The 19,214-nt window shown below is 37.0% G+C and overlaps 1 protein-coding gene across 3 annotated transcripts in view; it reads left to right on the top strand.

Moving 5' to 3' along the window:
* The window catches only part of ADGRB3 (adhesion G protein-coupled receptor B3), a 796,575-nt gene that overhangs the window by 393,560 nt on the left and 383,801 nt on the right, over window positions 1–19,214 (top strand). For all 3 annotated transcript variants that reach the window (XM_066359103.1, XM_066359102.1, XM_066359101.1), the window contains 2 exons: window positions 4,736–4,804; window positions 9,041–9,149. In XM_066359103.1, coding sequence (XP_066215200.1) covers window positions 4,736–4,804; window positions 9,041–9,149 — 178 coding nt within the window. The remainder of the gene's footprint in view (window positions 1–4,735; window positions 4,805–9,040; window positions 9,150–19,214) is intronic.

Raw genomic sequence — 19,214 nt, 5'->3', positions numbered from 1 at the left:
AGAGGGAGGAGCAGGAAGCATCAACTCCCATATGTGCCTTGACCAGGCAAGCCCAAGGTTTCGAACCGGCAACCTCAGTGTTCCAGGTCGATGCTTTATCCCACTGCGCCACCACAGGTCAGGCAAGTTGGGGAATCTTTAAACCAGTTCTGCCTCCTTCAAGTTCTAAACTTACATTCTGCCAATGACACTCAATTTTTCAAATCAGTCTAGGCCATAGAAATCAGGTCTGATCAAAACAAAGCAAAAAAATGTATTGCCACATATAATACAGGGACTGACATCAATGACCTGACCCATAAATTATCAAAACAGAGGTATTACCACAATTAGCAGCACTCTTAAACAACTCTAGCAAGTAGTGGATCTGGCCTGACCAGGCAGTGGCATAGTGGATAGAGCATTGGACTGGGATGCGGAGGACCCAGGTTCGAAACCCTGAGGTTGCCAGCTTGAGCACGGGCTCATCTGGTTTGAGCGAAGCTCACCAGTTTGGACCCAAGGTCACTGGCTCGAGCAAGGGGTTACTCGGTCTGCTGAAGGCCCACAGTCAAGGCACATATAAGAAAGCAATCAATGAACAACTAAGGTGTTGCAACGAAAAACTGATGATTGATGCTTCTCATCTCTCTTCTTTCCTGTCTGTCTGTCCCTATCTATCTCTCTCTCTGACTCTCTCTCTGTCTCTGTAAAAAAAAAAAAAAAAGTAGTGGATCTGTTGTCATGGAAGCTGCTTCATTCTTTCCTCAAAAATTCAGTCAAGTGGCCTGAGGTATTATGAGTCCCCCTTTCTCAAAATACTGTTTGGTTCTGCTCTGTTTAACTATCAGTCTGACCTTTGAGCAAATGTCAGAGTAAATTGTTATACATATATATATATTTTTCCAGTATGCATAAGACAGATCATCTCAAAGGAATGATGCTTGAGTCCTGTTAGAGAACTTGAGATGTGCTGAGTTTGTAAGTTTATTAAAGTTATGTATCACTGAATTCCATATTAAGCAATTCCACTGTTGTGCAAATGCTCAGGGGCCTCAATAAACATGAAAATAAATTAAGCAAAGGAAAAATGATTCAATCAAGAGACAAGATGTCTGAGGCTACTACTGGTACAACATGGCATATTGTTTTACAACAAATTTGCTTTTTATGAGTAGAATACACTCTAAAATAATGATAAAAACTACACTATAGTAAATACATAAATCAATGACATAGTCATTTATTATCATTATCAAGTATTATGTACTGTACAGAACTGCATGTGTTATACTTTTATATGACTGGCAGCACAGTAGGTATTTATACTAGCATCAGCACAAACACGTGAGTAATGCGTTGTGCTATGACTTCCAGACAGCTATGATGGCACTAGGCGACTGGCATTTTTTCACACAATCATAATCTGGGACCACTGTTGTATACATGGTCGATTGTTGACCGTATTGTCATCACATGGTACATGACTGCATTTCCTTTAAGTTAGGACTTTATGAAACACTTTGCATGGACAAGGCCTCTTATGTGCTGAGGATGTGCTGATGAAAAGAAAGACTGTCTCCTGTGAGTGCCCCCAACCCTGGCCTAAGATGTTTAGACTTAGCTCACAATGCTCCCACCTGGTCCCACAACCAATTGTTCTCAAAGCTGACCGACAGGGAGATAGAAAGAGAAGTTTCTTCTGTACTACTTTCTCACACTGATTTAGTAAAGTCTGATTTATTGGACTTAGAAAATGGTACAGAAACAGTTCTTGTACTCTCTGATGTGTTAGTCAAATGTATGTTTTAATAATTGGTGTTTTTTATGTATGCCCTTTGCTGACCTAAAAATAATTGAACTCCAAATTTATCATTTTGATCGGGGAATTGTGTGTGTGCAGAGTCGCTGACCCACTGTCAGCAAACTATTCTTTGTGAAATGTTTTCCCAGAAATGGAGATGTATTTACACAAATTGCTTCCCATTCTCTTGGTGTCTCTTGTTAGCAGCAGCATGCATTTTGTGTGAAAGCTGGCAGGGGTCAAGACACAGATCATGGTCGTGGACCTCAGCACAGCTAACTGGCATGTTCAGGGAGGAAATGTGCAACTTTTGCCTCATTAGCACCATGCCCCCTACTGAGTTAACCAGCCATAGGCAATTGGAGAACTCTGAAGGTTAATTATTTCTGCCCATAGGTAAAGTTACAGCTCAATGGACTAAGCCCTTAAAATGTTATCACTCCAACCAGGAAATTTTAAGTGGGGGAAAGAAAAAGTCTGGTAGTGCAAAAAGATTTAACAAATTGAAAACAGCTCTAAAACAGACTTGCAATTTTTTTTCAAGAGTTGCATAAAATATTCTGTATCTTTTATAGAGGTTATGACTCAAAACATGTTTCAACCATGTGATTGTCAGAAACTATTAAAATAAATAGTACAAATAGGGCAATTAAATATAGATGCTAACAGCTTCAAACCACAAGAGAAGAGAAATGAAACAGCTTTGTTTTTCTTCTAAAAATGCCCAGGTGAATTTACATGGAATTAGAATAAAGACCTCTTTTGAAAAAAGTTTGATAAAGAGGAAGACTGATGAGGCTAAAAGTTAAGATTATTTCCCCTTTTGAGGGTGTCCTTTTCTCAGCTGATGTATCAGAATGAGCCAGTGCTCCTGCTAAATTACATACAGGCCAGTGATAAGAGCCTCCGAAGACACAACCGAGGGACTCCTGTCTGTGTAGTTCAAGACAGATGTCATGGCCTGACCAGGTGGAGGCACAGTGGATAGAGCGTCGGACTGGGACACGGAAGACCCAAGTTCAAGACCCCAAGGTCGCCAGCTTGAACATGGGCTCATCTGGTTTGAGCAAGGCTTACCAACTTGAGCCCAAGGATGCTGGCTTGAGCAAGGGGTCACTCAGCCTGCTGTAACCCACAAGTCAAGGCACAAATGAGAAAGCAATCAGTGAACAATTAAGGTGTCACAACAAAGAATTGATGCTTCTCATCTCTCTCCCTTTTTGTCTGTCAGTCCTATGTGTCCCTCTCTCTGACTCTTTCTGTCTCTGTCACTCACACACACATACATACACACACACACACAAAGACAGATGTCATGGATTCACTTCATACTTTTTTTTAAGCAAGAGGAGGGGAGATAGACAGATTCTCACAAGAACCCTGACCAGGATTCACCTGGCAACCCCATCTGGGGCCAACACTTGAACCAGTTGAGCCACTGGCTTCAAAAGGGGAAGAGTGAGAGAAGGGGGAGAGGGAAGGGGAGAGAAACAGATGGTCATTTGTCATTTGTGCCCTGACTGGGGATCGAACCTGGGATGTCCGCACACGAGGCCAACCCTCCATTCACTGAGCCACTGGCCAGGCCCACTTCATATTTCTGAGGTCTCCTGTTGACCCCAAGTCACTTCTCATTTACAACACGCACCTGGTTTTCCTCTTCCGGCTCCTGTGTCTTGAAGACACAGTGCAGTGTGAAAGCACAGGGAGGCCTCCCTCTGGTAAACACCCCTCATGTGTGATATTAGCACTAACAGCTGAACTGAGCTGAGCCCCACTCTTTGGCAATGTGGACAATGGGAATGAAAAATTAATGTCAAAATGTGCCTTGTCTGAACATGAAGAGAAAATGAAAAACTCAGTTTGGGTACTGCGAGATGAAGGTAAAGCTGATAGGTCTTCACAGTGTATTAGGGATGAGGGTGATGGAGAAGATTTGGAGCTTCAACACAAACATGCTACTGTATCTGTTCATTCCTCCATGTTGGCTTCCTGGCTGAAAGCAGAGGATTAAAGAAAGCAATGTGAAAATAGCGAAGGTATATTGAGCACTTACTACGTGCTGAATGCCAGGCACTTGGGAGACCACAGGTAATCTTTGAAATAGGTAGTTGTAAAGTTAAGGAAAACTAACCAGAGGCAGAGGCAGGAGTGAACTGAAGAAGCCTGACGCTTGCCTCAGCTCTGCCCACTGTGTCTGCCTTCACAAGAGCACTCACTGTGGCAGTGATACAAGTAGCCAGCATGGTTCTCAATTAACCAGATAACTTGTAGTAACACCAACATGGGACTCTTGTTACAGAGGGAATAAAACTTATTTTTAAGGAATGATTACACAATGGTATGACAGAATAGATTATAGAGCAGGGGTCCCCAAACTTTTTACACTGGGAGCCAGTTCACTGTCCCTCAGACTGTGGGAGGGCCGGACTATAAAAAAACTTTAAACAAATCCCTATGCACACTGCACATATCTTATTTTAAAGTTAAAAAACAAAACGGGAACATATACAATATTTAAAATAAAAAACAAGTAATTTTAAATCAACAAACTGACCAGTATTTCAATGGGAACTATGCTCCTCTCACTGACCACCAATGAAAGAGGTGCCCCTTCCAGAAGTGCGGCGGGGGCCGGATAAATGGCCTCAGGGGGCCGCATGCAGCCCGCGGGCCATAGTTTGGGGACCCCTGTTATAGAGTCTATAATAGAACAAATTATTGTGAGTGTATTAACTATTCTGATGTCTTCTGAGGTGTATAAGAAAAGTTTTGTAGAACATAACATCTAGAATTATGGTACTAGAAAGGGTCCTCAAACACCTTATGTTAGGGTCACATAGCAATATTGCAGACTTTTTATACCCTTATCACAAAATCAAACCAAATGGATGTTGTTGAAGAGTATATTCTCTCCTGTAACATTAAACCTTTATCTAATTTAATTTTCAGAACTTCTTTCAAATAGTTAGCAACCTTCTTGATGAAGATAACAAAGAAAAATGGGATGATGCACAACAGGTAAGGTTGGAATTATTTCACAACTTAAAGTGAAGTTGGCTAAATAAAGTTTAAAAATGTGTGAAGAAATTAATTGCTTGTTATTCCAAGATCATAACAGGAGAATAAAAAAAAATCTTTGTAAATTATATCATACCAACTTTAGAGAAAAGTGGCTCTTTTATCGTAATAATCAAAGGAATGGATGATCTTTCTAAATGTGAGCAAACTGAGCAGGTTTAAGTAGTTTGTAGCTTTAAGGCATTAATAAGTAATAGCGGTATGCCTTATCAGTCCGTTTCTTTTCTGTGCAAAGCTATGGTAAAAATAGCAAATCTGAAAGTACATATTGTAAATGGACCTGTGGGGTGTTAACAAGTAAAATCATTTGCATTTACTATAACACTACATATAATCTGGATCATATATACAGATATATACATTTTGATTCAAAGCCAAGAGTTGTAAATATGAGCTCTTGTTTTAAAAGTTTTAATGAAAAATTCTATGCTTTCTTTCTCTTTCTGCTATGCATGATCAGTGTCACAAGTGACCTTATTGGTGTAATAATTGTTTAAGAATGCTTTGCCCTGCCCCTTGTACAATGCTAACTGACATATGGTTAAGAAACAGTTTTCTAGATCACAGAAAAAGTAAGTTAGAGTTTAAGAAAGGGAGAATAAGATTTTTTTTTTTTACTATTCTGTAAAAATTTAAGTTAACTGAATGTTAAGCTTCTTCAGTTTTCTACTTGATCCTTGTTAAAAATTGCAAGCGAACAATGCATTCTGCAAAATAAGGGTATTCTCTGAGGTTCAGGTGAACCGTCCATCCCCTCTGCCTTTGTCATACGCTCTGAGCCCCCAGGAATAAAGCGTGCCCTTCATTCCAATTATGATAGGAGCTCTAAAAATAGTCCATGTGGGGCCACCTCATTATCAGGTACCAGTCCTGTGCTTTTGGCCATAGCAAGAAAAAAAATCTCTCCAAGTTCAAGACCGGAATCCTTTTCTACTAGTTTGAAATACATATTTGTCCTTGGCTTTCTTTCAGAAGAAGAGCCTCATCCACTCACTGTAAGAAAATGCTGTCTTTCCTAGAATACTGGCTGCAGAGGCTAAGCACAGCTTTGCTGAATGCTGGAGAATGTTAATTATGAATATATATATATATAATACATTATATATATTATTATGAATATATAATATATATACATATATATAATATGTATAATACCCTATTGAAAACAAGATTCTAATTCATTAGATGCCAGTGTTGTTTACTGTGAGGACCCACCTTGAGCAAATAATGAATGATGGCAGAACTTCTCATCAATGGAAAATCCTAAATTTGTAGTTATATCTGTTGCTATTTTGAGTTAGTTCTAGTCTTATCTTTTACCTATTTTCAGTTGTGATGACCCTTAATGATTTTTAAAAAGAACTATTTGAATTAAAAAAAAATTTGTACCACTTTACTAAAAGGTGTTTTCTAAATGCGGCCAGATGGTAAATGGGTCTCCAAGTGTGTGGCACTATTCAGAATCTACTGAAGATAATGCCTTGTCCCTCTGGGTGGGTCCTCTTAGCCTATTTTAGAGGAATTGCCTGAACAAAAGAAAGTATAAAACATAGCTACATATGCATTTAAAAAAGCAGCTGAATAACATGGTGAATATTGGCATCAAAAGGTTGTTGCCAGCAAATGTTACACTTTTGAACAACAAAAACAATGGAGTTACTTCAGAACTTGTTTGCTACACACTAGCTGCAGTTATGACGGCTCAAACTATATTTAGTTACAGCATTCTACTCAAAGTATAGCATACTAAAGTGGAAAAAAAGACTACGCTTTATTTTACACACCACAACTGGAATCAGAACTAACAAGTCCATTCAGTGGAGACAAGCCATTTTAATTTCGGTCATATTCTGTTCTGTATTTTTGTTATACAGAACAAAATTTCTGTATACACAGAAAAAATTCATGTGTGTATAGCACAAGTGGGCAAACTTCAGCCAATGTGCCAAATCCAGTCTGATGTGTTTTTTAAATAAACTTTGGATATATAGCCCCACCCATTCATTTACCCAATAACTGGTTGCTTTAGGTGAGACTAGGGCAGTGTTGAGTTGTGTCCTACGGAGACGCCCTGACCCACAAAGCCTGAAGTGTGTGCTGTCAGGACATTTACATAAAAAGGTTACCAACCTCTACGCTACAACATTTGATTGCTGCTGGGAAATATAATTAAAAACAAAATCTTCTGCCGCCTAGAAAAAGGTAGAAAAGGAAGAAAACAGTTTTTATTTTCTTTAAATTGAATAAGAATTAAACCAGAACGTGATGGGTGTCACAAGCAATCAACTAAGTTGATTGTCTTTGCAATCAACTGCAAAGACAAAAAGAAATCTCACCCTTTTATACAGCTGGTTGAATACAGCATGTTACACTTGGGTCCTCAGGATAAACAGTAACTAGTCCTCAAGTAAGAGGACTTACCGGCACAATTTGTCACACACAGTTTATCTGAAATTTACTAGGTAATTGAGGTGACCACTTATTAGTCAATTGGCTTTATCCAAAGTAAAAATAAAAGAATGAGAAAAGAAATCTCTTATATCTTAATGACTTAAGGTAGTTTTGCAACTTAGAGCAAGATACCTGCCTAAGATAGACTCCTATTCCCACAGAAACTGTGAGGCGGAGCCTCTGTCCTTTTTATAATTACATTTCTAAGAGAGACATGCCTGGATCTTTAAGCTGGTCAGAGGCTAACTTCACTTTTGAAAAGGTTTACATATATTTTGAAGAGACAGAGAAAGAACTAAACAATTACTAGTTTTCTAAAGTAAATGCTCTATGAAAAGGGAGGGGACACAGGTTTGGGGAAGGGTGTTTATTATTTTCAACAGGGAAAATTAAGCCTTTTATTTTTTATTTGTATTTGCCCTTACACTACACATACTCATAAACACATACACCTACAAAAGACAGAAGTAAAAGTGCAGTAGTAACTAACAGGAAGCTTGGAGCAGATGGAAATCTTATGCATATTTTTGGATTGTGGATGACGACCTTTCAGGATTCATATTTAATGGTGGGGAACGCAAATAAGAAATAGAATTTCTGCCAAAGTCTTTCTGAAATTAAAACAAACAAACAAAAAAACTATCGATGCCAAACATTTTAAGTCTTCAAGTATATATAAACACATACCCTCAGTGCCTAATTTTTAGATCGATGCAGCCACAGGCTCCTGTAACATACACACACACGCCTGCCACCCTCACCGCCCAAGTTGTCCTCCTCCTCCTTTCCCCTCCAACTCTTTCTGGATGATTTCCTGCCGATCAGTGTTACTCCCCCCTCTCTACTAGCCTTTGCAAACACAGAGCCACTAAAACTCTTTAATGTACCTAATTTTTTCATGGCTAGAAGCTGCAGTGGTGTTAAATGGGTAAAAGAAATGAATCTAACTTCAAAAGACTTTTTTTGTTCTAATGTGGTTATAGAATGCAGCCTGACTTTAGAAGCATTATGGATTATACATGTGAAAATTTATGTTACCTTTTAAATGGTTTTCATGTTCCACACACTGGGAGCTATTTTCAGAACCAGGTCACCTTTAAGAAAACATTCATCTGTTTGTAGTGCACGAGGTGGCATAGTTTGAGGTTTGTTCTGCATATACCCCTGTGAAGCGCCCACACTAGAGCTATTAGTATGATCCTAAAATTATTCCTGAAGTTACTAATAGACTGGCAATTCTAATTATTAGCAATAAATGTCTCTCTGAAGATATTTAGTTATTATGCAGTATACTTAATTGTTCATAAATATCTTTAAGATTGCAGTAATTATTTTCTTCCAGTGTCCATCATAGAGATACTAATTGAAAAATGTAAAAAAGATACAAAATTTCAGTGTTTGTTCTATGTTGTATTTAAAGGAGCCAATCAAAAATAAAGCTACTGTACCTCTAAGTAGACCATCTGTTAGCTATTTTGAGTTTCCATACATTTATAAAGGATTAATCACTGCATCATATCACTTCCAAAGTTCCTGCTGTGTGACACCTGCTGTCATTCTCAACTATTAGTTTAAAAAATGCAATTGTTGCCACTTGCAGAAATGTCTTTAAATAAATCAGAACTCACTAATGACCTCATTATATGGTTTTTAAAAAGAAATTTCAATTATATATTTCATTACATAGACATTTTGTTTTATCCTAATATTTACTTATTTTTGTAGATTTATCCAGGCTCAATAGAATTAATGCAGGTGATTGAAGATTTTATACACATTGTTGGAATGGGAATGATGGACTTTCAGAATTCATACTTAATGACTGGAAATGTAGGTAAGAAGTAGGATTTTTTCCCAAAACTTACTGAAATTTAAAAAAAAAAATTGCAAGTATCTGCGCCATCCATTTCTAAGTGTTATGTCCACTGTTCCTACCTTTAAGTATATGAGAGTAATGTAATGCATTGTGGATACTTGGTGTCTGATTTTAAATGAGCCCACCCAAATATACATTACACACACACACTTGCATACATCTTTATTCATTTGTATGAATGTATTTAGACCTAATGTGTTTCTATGCAGATGTGCATTGAAAAAAAGATTATGTGCTTCTTTTTTTTTTCCATTTGCCAAATGTTCATTGCTAGCCAAACTAATGTTGAAATACACAACATGCACTCTAGTGTGTTTTTTTTAAAATAAATTTTACAGTTCTCCATATACTGTTCATGGGGATCCATGTCCCTTTCTTGTTAGCTGTCGCAGGGAAGTGCTGAATCTGCAGGGGTTGTAGGACACTTCAGAATAGCTTTAAGGGTCATGATCATGGTGCGGTTGCTGCAGTTGCAGTTTTCATCAGTAGCTTCCCAGCTGTAGTGGATCTCTCAGATTCCTCTGCAGTGGATTCTGTAATGCTTGAGTTGAGCACATAAATTGAAAATGCCTTTCTTCCTTTAGTTGCCTTTAAGGTTGTCTCTTATGGGGAGAAGTTACACAGCAAAGCCGACACACACTTAGAGATTGCCACAATAACATTGAGCCAACAATAATGTTAACCAAATGGCACATTTCTCTGTGTAATTAAAAAATAATGATAAGGGCAAAAAAGAAATAGTCTTATATATTAAATAAATTGAAGGGCTTATAATTTTCTCATTACTTAAAGCTTCCTGTCATGATGTTACTGTCATTCAAAAAATTTTTCTTTCTTCTGTGTGCGATAGTGGTCTTCAGATAAAGACTGAACTACGGAGATTAATGTGTTTAAATAAACATATCTTACCTCATATTCTTATTCACTAAATGTTTAAGCTTTAGTTTCCGGATCAAGAAGAGAAATAACTTACTGGGGGGATTAACTAGGGTGCTTCAACTGGTACAGAACATACCTTTTTTATGAGTAAGGCTTTTGTTGGTTCATTTTAGGGGTGAGCTCGAACTGTAATGGATTATAGCTAACGACCGATAGTATTCTTCAGTTGAGGAAACCCAATGTAATGGAGGTCTGGAGATATTTCCTTGCTCATATACCATCTTCATGCAGCATAAGGTTTTACAGTTAAATTTGTACATAAATCCACCTTCTGAGTCAGTTTGAAAGCTCAGATTTTTCCCCAGAGAGGAAGTTCAGCAGTGTGTGCTGGTTTAGGAATGGAATGAGCTGTCCCTTGCTAGGGGCAATGAGAAGAAAAAGGGACCAAAAATAGTATTTTTGTTGGTGAGTTCAGAAATCCAAGAAAATCCAAATTAGATGTCTATTACAAAAGTGTCTGGGTAAAGAGAAAAGGTAGTCTGTAGGAGAAGGAAGAGCATGTTGGGCTGTGATTTGGGGACACATGGAAAGAACCTAGAAGATTTGAAAGGTGATAGTCAGTCAAGCTGGAACCATTCTCCTCAGGTCCTTGTTTATGACTTCTTTGGTAGGGAAAAACCGTGAAGGCTGTCTGCCCTGTTGGACAATTCCCAAAGTAACTTTCCAGAAAAACAGGAGAAAAACAAAAGAGCTATTTTTTTTCCCTTTTTGTAAATGTTAACATGTAATTCTAAAAGGCATTGCTAATTAAAAGTGTTATCAGATCAATGCATGGCATTTGTTCAGAATATTTTTGGAAAAAATTCTAAAAAACAAAGCCAATATCAGCCTGGCAAACTTAAACTGGAACTTGAAGCAGGCTTATTTGAACAACATCATATCAAATTCTCTATAGTACTAGTATTATTTGCTATAAAAATTCTATTAATATCATAATCACAAACATTTGTTCCTCTTTACCTTTCTTTGGACTCTGCAAAATTATATATTTGAAAAATCTCTGTGTATTATTTTTTTGCATTTTTAATAGGTTTTCTAGATTTGTATTCTTTATCATCAGTAAACTTTAAGAAGGATACTAAGCAGAGTAACTCAAAGAAATTTAATGATGCAACGAAAGTTAACACTGTCCTATATTGTATTCAATCTTGTATTAAGACAATGTGTGTTCATCTGATCAGTTGTATAGCATTAATTATCCACATGATTAAAAAGAAAGCTATGTTCTGTGAATAAAAATCCTAAACAGTATTACACTGTTTTTGGCAGTATTACATGCCCAAAAGAGATTTTATCTACTGTTGATTTTGTCAAATACTATTCCAGGGACCTATTTGCTATAGTTTGATGACCAAAAGAAGGTTGTTTTCAATAATATTTAAGAGTTTTCTAAAGTGTATCTATATATAAGCCAAGGTCTTCCAGAATATCAGAACCAATATGATATTAATGAATATATAGAAAAATATTTATTTTAAGAGATTGGCCCATGTCATTATGGAAGCTGAGATATCCACGATCTACTATCTGCCAGCTAGAGTCCAGGAAAGCTCAGGATGTGTTTCTAGCTTGAGCCTAAAGGCCTGAGGCCAGTGGCCTAAGTCCTAGTCCAAATCCATCAGCCTGAGAACCAGGAGCATTGATGTTCGAGGGCATGAGAAGATGGGGATCTCTGCTCAAGCAGAAAGAGCAGATTCATCCATCCTCTGCCTTTTTGTTCTATTCAGGCCCTCAGTGGATTGGATGATGCACACCCACATTGGTGAAAGAGATCTTCTTTAATCAGTCTACCTACTCAGCTAATCTCTTTCAGAATAATTGTTGCAGACACACTTAGAAATAATGTTTATCAGCTTTTGAGGACTTGTTATCTAAGTCAAGTTACATATAAAATTAATTATCACAATCCACTACTATCAAATCGGGTGACATGAATAATAATTACTATTAATATTTTTCATTTTATTCAGTTTGATACTAATATATGATTATGCTGTTTGTCTGTTATTTCCAATACGTTTGGATAAGAACACACTTTAGATAATATTTTACAGTAGAAATTATGCAACATATGAGTAGACACTCATTTACCTTTCATCCCAAATCCAAAAATTAATTATCCAGCATCAAGTTCACTATACTGAACACACGCACAAATACATGCTCACATACACACATACATACGGCAGGTGTGAAAACCAAGACTAGGTAACTGAAAATGGTTCGTAATACCCGATAGTCTTTTTCTTAAATTTGTTGGATTAAGACTAAAGAGCTGCACAAGATCATCATGCCTTTTTGAGTGATTACAGTTTTTTTTTATAAAGCCTACATGCATAACCACCTCACTTTTCTGAAATATAGATAAGTTCCTGAAGACAGACAGAGTTGAACAGCCAAAAATAAATGACAAAGACTATACGATTCAATGAGATTCTCAGAACCTCATTGATCCCCAGCTTAAAATATAGTTTCAGCATGTCTATTATTTTCTGGTTCTTGGTTTAGAGAGAATGAGTTGGAAGCAGAGACAATGCTGTGAGAAGCACATATCTAGCAAATAAAATAGATGAAATGCTGAAACAGCGAGGAAAACCAAGTACTGAAAGAGTGCAGCCGAGTATTGGGTCCACACTGTGAGAGCGAACAACTCTGCATGCCTCAGACTTGAGGACAGTGGTTCTAAGACAAAGGACAGTAATTTAGGTCTAAAATCCTGGTCTTCATTCATCAAGATAAAAGCTCCTGTAATCTGATTAAAATGGCAGGAAAATGAATGACATGCTTTGGAAAGATTTTCTTCAAAAATGATGCAAATGAAAAGTTTTGAATCTTCTTTTATCTTAAAAAGAAATGTTCCTATTTGTATCAGCTTTTTGAGAAATGAAATGCTCTTATATGATAACGGCCTATGAACATTTTGGTGTATATGCATATATGTTCATTTTTGGAGGGAGCAGGCCCATAGCTTTAATCAATTTTTCAAAAGACTATGATCTCAAAATGCTTAATACAAGATTTAAAAGAAATACTTTTATGAACAAAGATGTTAAACAAGCCAATGCATTTATAAAATAATTTATCTTAAAAAGAATACTTATTTTTCATATTCACATATGAATACATGACTTTCAAAATAGACACATGATGATTAAAATAAATGAGAGTTAATGAGTACTTACTAAAGACTAATCACTCTACTAATAGCTAATATGATTACTGAATAAATGAATGAATGAATATGAAAAATTGATATGCTACAAAGAGGTTTTAACTTCCATTATGCCTCAGTTTATTATAAAATTGTATTCTAAATGTACTACATATTCTATATAGGTAAGTGGGTTTTATTTCAGTAAAAAAATGTGCATTTTTAAATTATTTTTATAAATTTATTACCTACTGGGTCAGGAATATTGTATCTTAATATTATTTAACATAATTTTCTTCAACAAAAATGTTTTTAAAGATTTATTTAAACTTGCTTTTCATACTATCTCTCCAACATTTGCTCTTCAGTCCCTTCCAGTTTGGCTTTTCTCTCATCACTGTTTTCTTCCAGAAAAGCCTTCTGGAAAATCCCTATTGACAAATTAAACCTCCCACATTTAGATTTTCATGTCCTCTGTACCTTTACTAACCACATTTTCTTGAAATTGTCTCTTTCTTTATCATTTTTATATTTATTTATAGTATAAAATTGACAATGGATAAAAATTAGATTCATGACTCAGAAGTACTTAGATTTTTTGGATACAAAGTAGATGATAGAGATTTGACTTGGGATGGTGAACATAATGCAATATGCAGATGATATGTTGTAGAATTGTGTACCTGAAACCTGCATGATTTTATTAACCAATGTCACCCCCAAAATTCAGTAAGAACTTTATGAAAAGCAATATGAAGTACCAAAGAAGAAAAAAGTAAATAATTGGAGGCCCAGCTGTTTTTACTTCCAAAGATAGAATGGACTGTATGAGATTTTACATGATCACAGTGATGGGACACACTCTTGCATTTCCAGTATTCTAAAGATTTATTTAAAGTAGCACCAGAGTATTTTATAGTTTCGAATTATGTTTTCAGTCATCTATTTTCCACAAAAACTTCATGTAGCATATTATATTTGCTTTACTTATTGGTAAGAATAGCCTATTCTTTAGAAATTGTTTTAATTTTGAACTTGGAACTTGAGTTGTAGTCATCAAACTAAATTAAAAGAAGATCAGTGATATGTCATAACCTGTTACTAGCCTACTAGTTATGTTCAATTAAAATATACTTTATTTGTTACTATTTTTCTAAGTAATTAAGGGCATTAAAATAAGTGAATGTTTGTTTTGTTTTTGTATTTTTCCGAAGTTAGAAGCAGGGAGGCAGTCAGACTCCTGCATGTGCCCTACCGGGATCCACCCAGCATGCCCACCAGGGGGCGATGCTGGGCCCATTTGGTGCATTGCTCCATTGTGGCAGGAGCCATTCTAGCTCCTGAGATGGAGGCCATGGAGCCACCTCAGCACTCGGGCCAACCTTACTCCACTGGAGCCTTGACTGCAGGAAGGGAAGAGAGAGATAGAGAGGAAGAAGAGGGGGAAGGATGGAGAAGCAGATAGGCGCTTCTTCTGTGTGCCCTGACTGGGAATCAAACCCCAGACTTCCACATAACCGGCCAACATTCTACCTCTGAGCCAACTGGCTAGGACTGTTTTTTTTTTGTTTGTTTGTTTGTTTGTTTTTTGTTTTTTTAGTGAGAGGAATTGTTTTAGGCAGAGTCAGACTCCCACATGTGCCCCAACAGGGATCCACCCAGGAAGCCCACCAGGGGGCGAAGCTCTGCCCATCTGGGGCCCCTGCTTCATTGTACCCAGAACCATTTTAGTGCCTGAGATGAAGTCCCTGTAGCCATTCTCAGCTCCTGGGGCCAACTCACTCTAATCTAGCCATGGCTGCAGGAGGGGAGGAAGAGAGAGAGAGAGAGAGAGAGAGAGAGAGGGAGAAGCCAGGAGGGAGGGGTGGAGAAGCACACGGGCACTTCTCCTGTATGCTCTGACTAGGAATCAAACTCAGGACATGCACATGCCAGGCAGACACTCTACTACTGAGCCAACCAGTCAGGGCCTAAATGAATATTCTTTACAAGAGGATTGTAGTCTATTTACGGACATAGACAGATTTAATAAATTAATTAAATACCAAGTACAATTGGTATGTGTTATACAAACCAAGTGGTACAGAGATTCATCACAAGGGACATTGTTCTGTGTATATATCTAGAAAAACTTAGAGAAGAAAGCACTTAGTGTCAACTTTGAAAGACAGATTGGATTGTTGACACTTCAACATGAAGAAGCATAAGTGACAAAGAGATTGTGATATTCTAGAATATTCTTTTAGCCAGAACAACAAACAAATGAAACAGTATAAAGATGTCAAAGTTGAGGTTGTGTGTGGTGGATAAATGGCCAGTATGTATAAATATTTTAATATACGAATGGAAGTAAAGGAAATGAAATAAAAATGAAGTGGCTTGCTGAGACATGGTGTTGGATGGTTCTGAGGACAACAGAGAGCTACTGAAGCTGGGCGTGATGAGGGTTGTGCTTTGGTAAAAAATGCATTAGAGCCTGACCTGTGGTGGCACAGTGGATAAAGCGTCGACCTGGAAATGCTGAGGTTGCCGGTTCGAAACCCTGGGTTTGCCTGGTCAAGGTACATATGGGAGTTGATGCTTCCTGCTCCTCCCCCCCTTCTCTCTCTCTCTGTCTCTCCTCTCTCTCTCTCTCCTTTCTAAAATGAAAAACTAAAAATTAAAAAAAAAGAAACTTTCTTTAAAAAAAATGCGTTAGAGCAGAAAGAGAATTTGTTGAAATTGAGAAGGACTATAAACATAAATAGTAGAAGGCATTTTATCCTTTTTACAATAATACATGCAGGAGAAAATGAATACTTGACTTACTGGTAGTAAAAAAAATATTAACCAAAATATGGTTATGAATTTGAGATTGTCTGAGGGTAGAAATGACAGCATTTCTAAACTTACTGAGGTATAAGACACCAGAGAAGAATTGAGATTATATTTATCTGACAAACCTTTGAGAGTGTCTTTACATATTAATATTTAGATACAAGTGGAATCTTCAAGTGTAAAAAATAAAATGAAATCTCAAGCATTAGTAGAGACGTGAAAATTATGATATACACTTGATAATTGTCTGCACAGAAGTGATAGTTGAAGCCATAAAAGTTTTTTCTACTATTAGGACAATAACAGAAAAGAAAAGATGTAAGTATTGCTTATATTAAAAACAGAGTCAAGCTGTGGCTGGGATGCTTAGTAGGTAGAGCATCATCCCATCAAGCTAAGGGGTTCAATCCCTGATCAGGGCACATATGAGAAGCGACCAATGAGTGCACAGCTAATTGGAACAACTATGTGGCCCAATGAGGCCTCTCTCCAAATCAGTGGGGGAAAAAAAGTCTCAGTAGATATAACAAAACTTCTACAGGAAAAGTGCACACACAGCTCTTCAGGTGCTTCAACGGATCAAACCCCTAATGTTTGGATGCGCTTATCTCCAAGGATTTACTGTGCACAGATGAGTGCTGCTAGATACACTTACTGCTATCTTACAACTGTTCCTTGGAAACTATCAGAAAGTTAGCAATATCAGATTAAAAGGAAATAACTTTAGGATAAGAATTTCTCAAATACAGAACTTTATAATGTTTAGCTGTGGGGAGTTTCAAAATTACAGTACTGGGCGTTTCGGGATGAGCATTCATCCTTGATATTTTCTGAAACTGAATCACAATTTAATCTGAAGAATGGCATGATACAATTTAACATCTCCTTTCTCTCTACAACACTGTCTCATCAATATTGAATCTTTGTTACTTCTTATACTCACTGGTATATTTAATAAGTTCTTTGGTAGAATATCTTGTTCTTCAATTGAGAAACAAAACTTCAACCTGATGATGTAATGATAAACATAAAGCGGCTTCTCTTTCTAGGCTTACTTAACTTTCTGTCACTGCTGAGTTTTATTGTTCATGCATCTTCACTTATTTAACTTCCTGTCTTTTAAAGGGAAGACATTTGTAGACACTTGACACTGAGCTTGGAAATACACAATTAAACATCTATCTTTCTTTCTTTGTTTATCTTTGCACCTGGTGTTGGTTTCAGACCTGAGTCTGAAAGTGTTAGATTCTTCCCTCACCTTCTGGCTTTCTACCATACTTTCTTGCTAGACACATGAAGCAAGTGGTGTGTTTTCTTATAGATTAGAAAGAAAAGCTTTGAAAAAGTTAATGATATGAACATACTAGTTCCCTTGAGAAAACACATAGTTCAAACAGAGTTTTAAACTATGACTTGGAATACTGTGCCATACTATGAGTTCTTTATTGCTTATTTAGCAGGAATTATATCACTGTATTTTCCATAACCTACCTTTTCCAAATGCGCAGGCATGTAAGCACTAGGTAGGTTGTTGTGAAAGGCCAGCTCAAACCCTTCTGGTGGCAAGCCAGACATTCAAGTCAGGGCGTGTGGTTGTGCCCTCTTCCACCCAGCTGAGGACCCCTGGTTTTGGTGCTCCTTAGCATCAATATAATGAGTCAGTAATGATTCATGGACTTAATTGGCATTAAGAGGTCTTAGACTTTTATTCAATAAATATGCGTCCGGTTCTGTTCCAAGCTGTGAGAATTTTAGGAAAGAAATTAGACAAACTCTTGCTCTTATGAAACTTGTTCTGTAGCTGAAACAGATGCCAAACAACTGTCATCTAACATGCCCAGTGGTAATAGGTGATATGAAGGTAAATCCACCAGTAAGGGATAGAGTGAAGTGAGGAGAGCCGTTTTAGGTTGATGGTCAGGGAAGGATCTCATCAGAGAAGTGGTATTTGAGTATATACCTGAATTCCTGAAGAGTGCTATGTGGGTAGAACTTTGCAAGCAGAAGGAACATTAAATATAACAGCCGTGGTGCACCCATCTGCTTGAAATAATAAAGGCACTAAAAAAAGGCCAGTGGTGTTGGAGTGGCTGAGGGAGGGTTGTGGAAGGAGAAGAAGTCAGAAAGGGAGTGAGGTGCTAGACTGTGGAAGACATCTGACTAGGTCTGAATGAGATGCAAAAACTATTGAAGGGTTTGAGCAGAAAAATAACCTGATCTGATTTCTGCCCTAAAAGGACCATTATGACTATGGAGTGGAAACTAATAAATTACTGGGGGTATGTCTGGATATAGAGAGCCTTGTAAGGCATTGATTGCAATAGGCCAGATGAGGGAGCTCGGTGGTTTAGACCAGGGCCAGTGGAAAGAAGAAGTGGTCAGATGATAGAGGTATTTTAATGGTTGATCTGACAAGTTTATTAATGGTTAGAAGTGAGGTGTGAGAGAAAGAAGCTTCAAGGATGTCCACTACATCTCCAAGAACCCAACTATAAAAAGAAGACAGATTTATTTTCAAATCTATATACTGTAAACAAATGTCAAAAACCTACTTTAGTTATCATTTAAATGTCTCTAAAGTTTAGGATCTAATGCAAGCTGTTTGGTTTCTTTTTCTCTCTTCTTCTTTTTAAAATTGCTTTATAATTGACAAATAACATTGTATTAGTTTTAGGTATACAGCATAATGACTTGACATGTGTATATTGTTAAACACTCACCACTATAAGTTTAGTTAACATGCATTACCACATATACTTATATATTTTTTTCTTTTGAAAACTTGTATAATCTACTCTCTTGGCAACTGTCAAATATACAATCCAGTATTGGTTATCTATAGTCATTATACTGTTTTTTTTTTTTATCTCTTCCTGTTCCTGAGACCAACATAAATTCTAGCACTTCCAATTAGGCAATTTTATCTTTTGAAGGTATCAGCATTCTGTCATTATTCCACCATCTGAATTCTTGGACAAAAGCAAGAATGGAATTGTTCATGAAAATGACTATTTAAAAGCTGTAACTAAGATTGAACTGCCAGTTAACAATTGAAGTTAATCCTACTTTCCCTATGACTTTTTGCTTCTTCTTTTATTTGTAAAGCCATGGAAAAT

This window comes from Saccopteryx leptura, chromosome 1 (assembly GCF_036850995.1).
Source record: "Saccopteryx leptura isolate mSacLep1 chromosome 1, mSacLep1_pri_phased_curated, whole genome shotgun sequence".
In the NCBI taxonomy this organism is placed as follows: Eukaryota; Metazoa; Chordata; class Mammalia; order Chiroptera; family Emballonuridae; genus Saccopteryx; species Saccopteryx leptura.
This window is presented reverse-complemented; position numbering and strand designations above follow the sequence as displayed.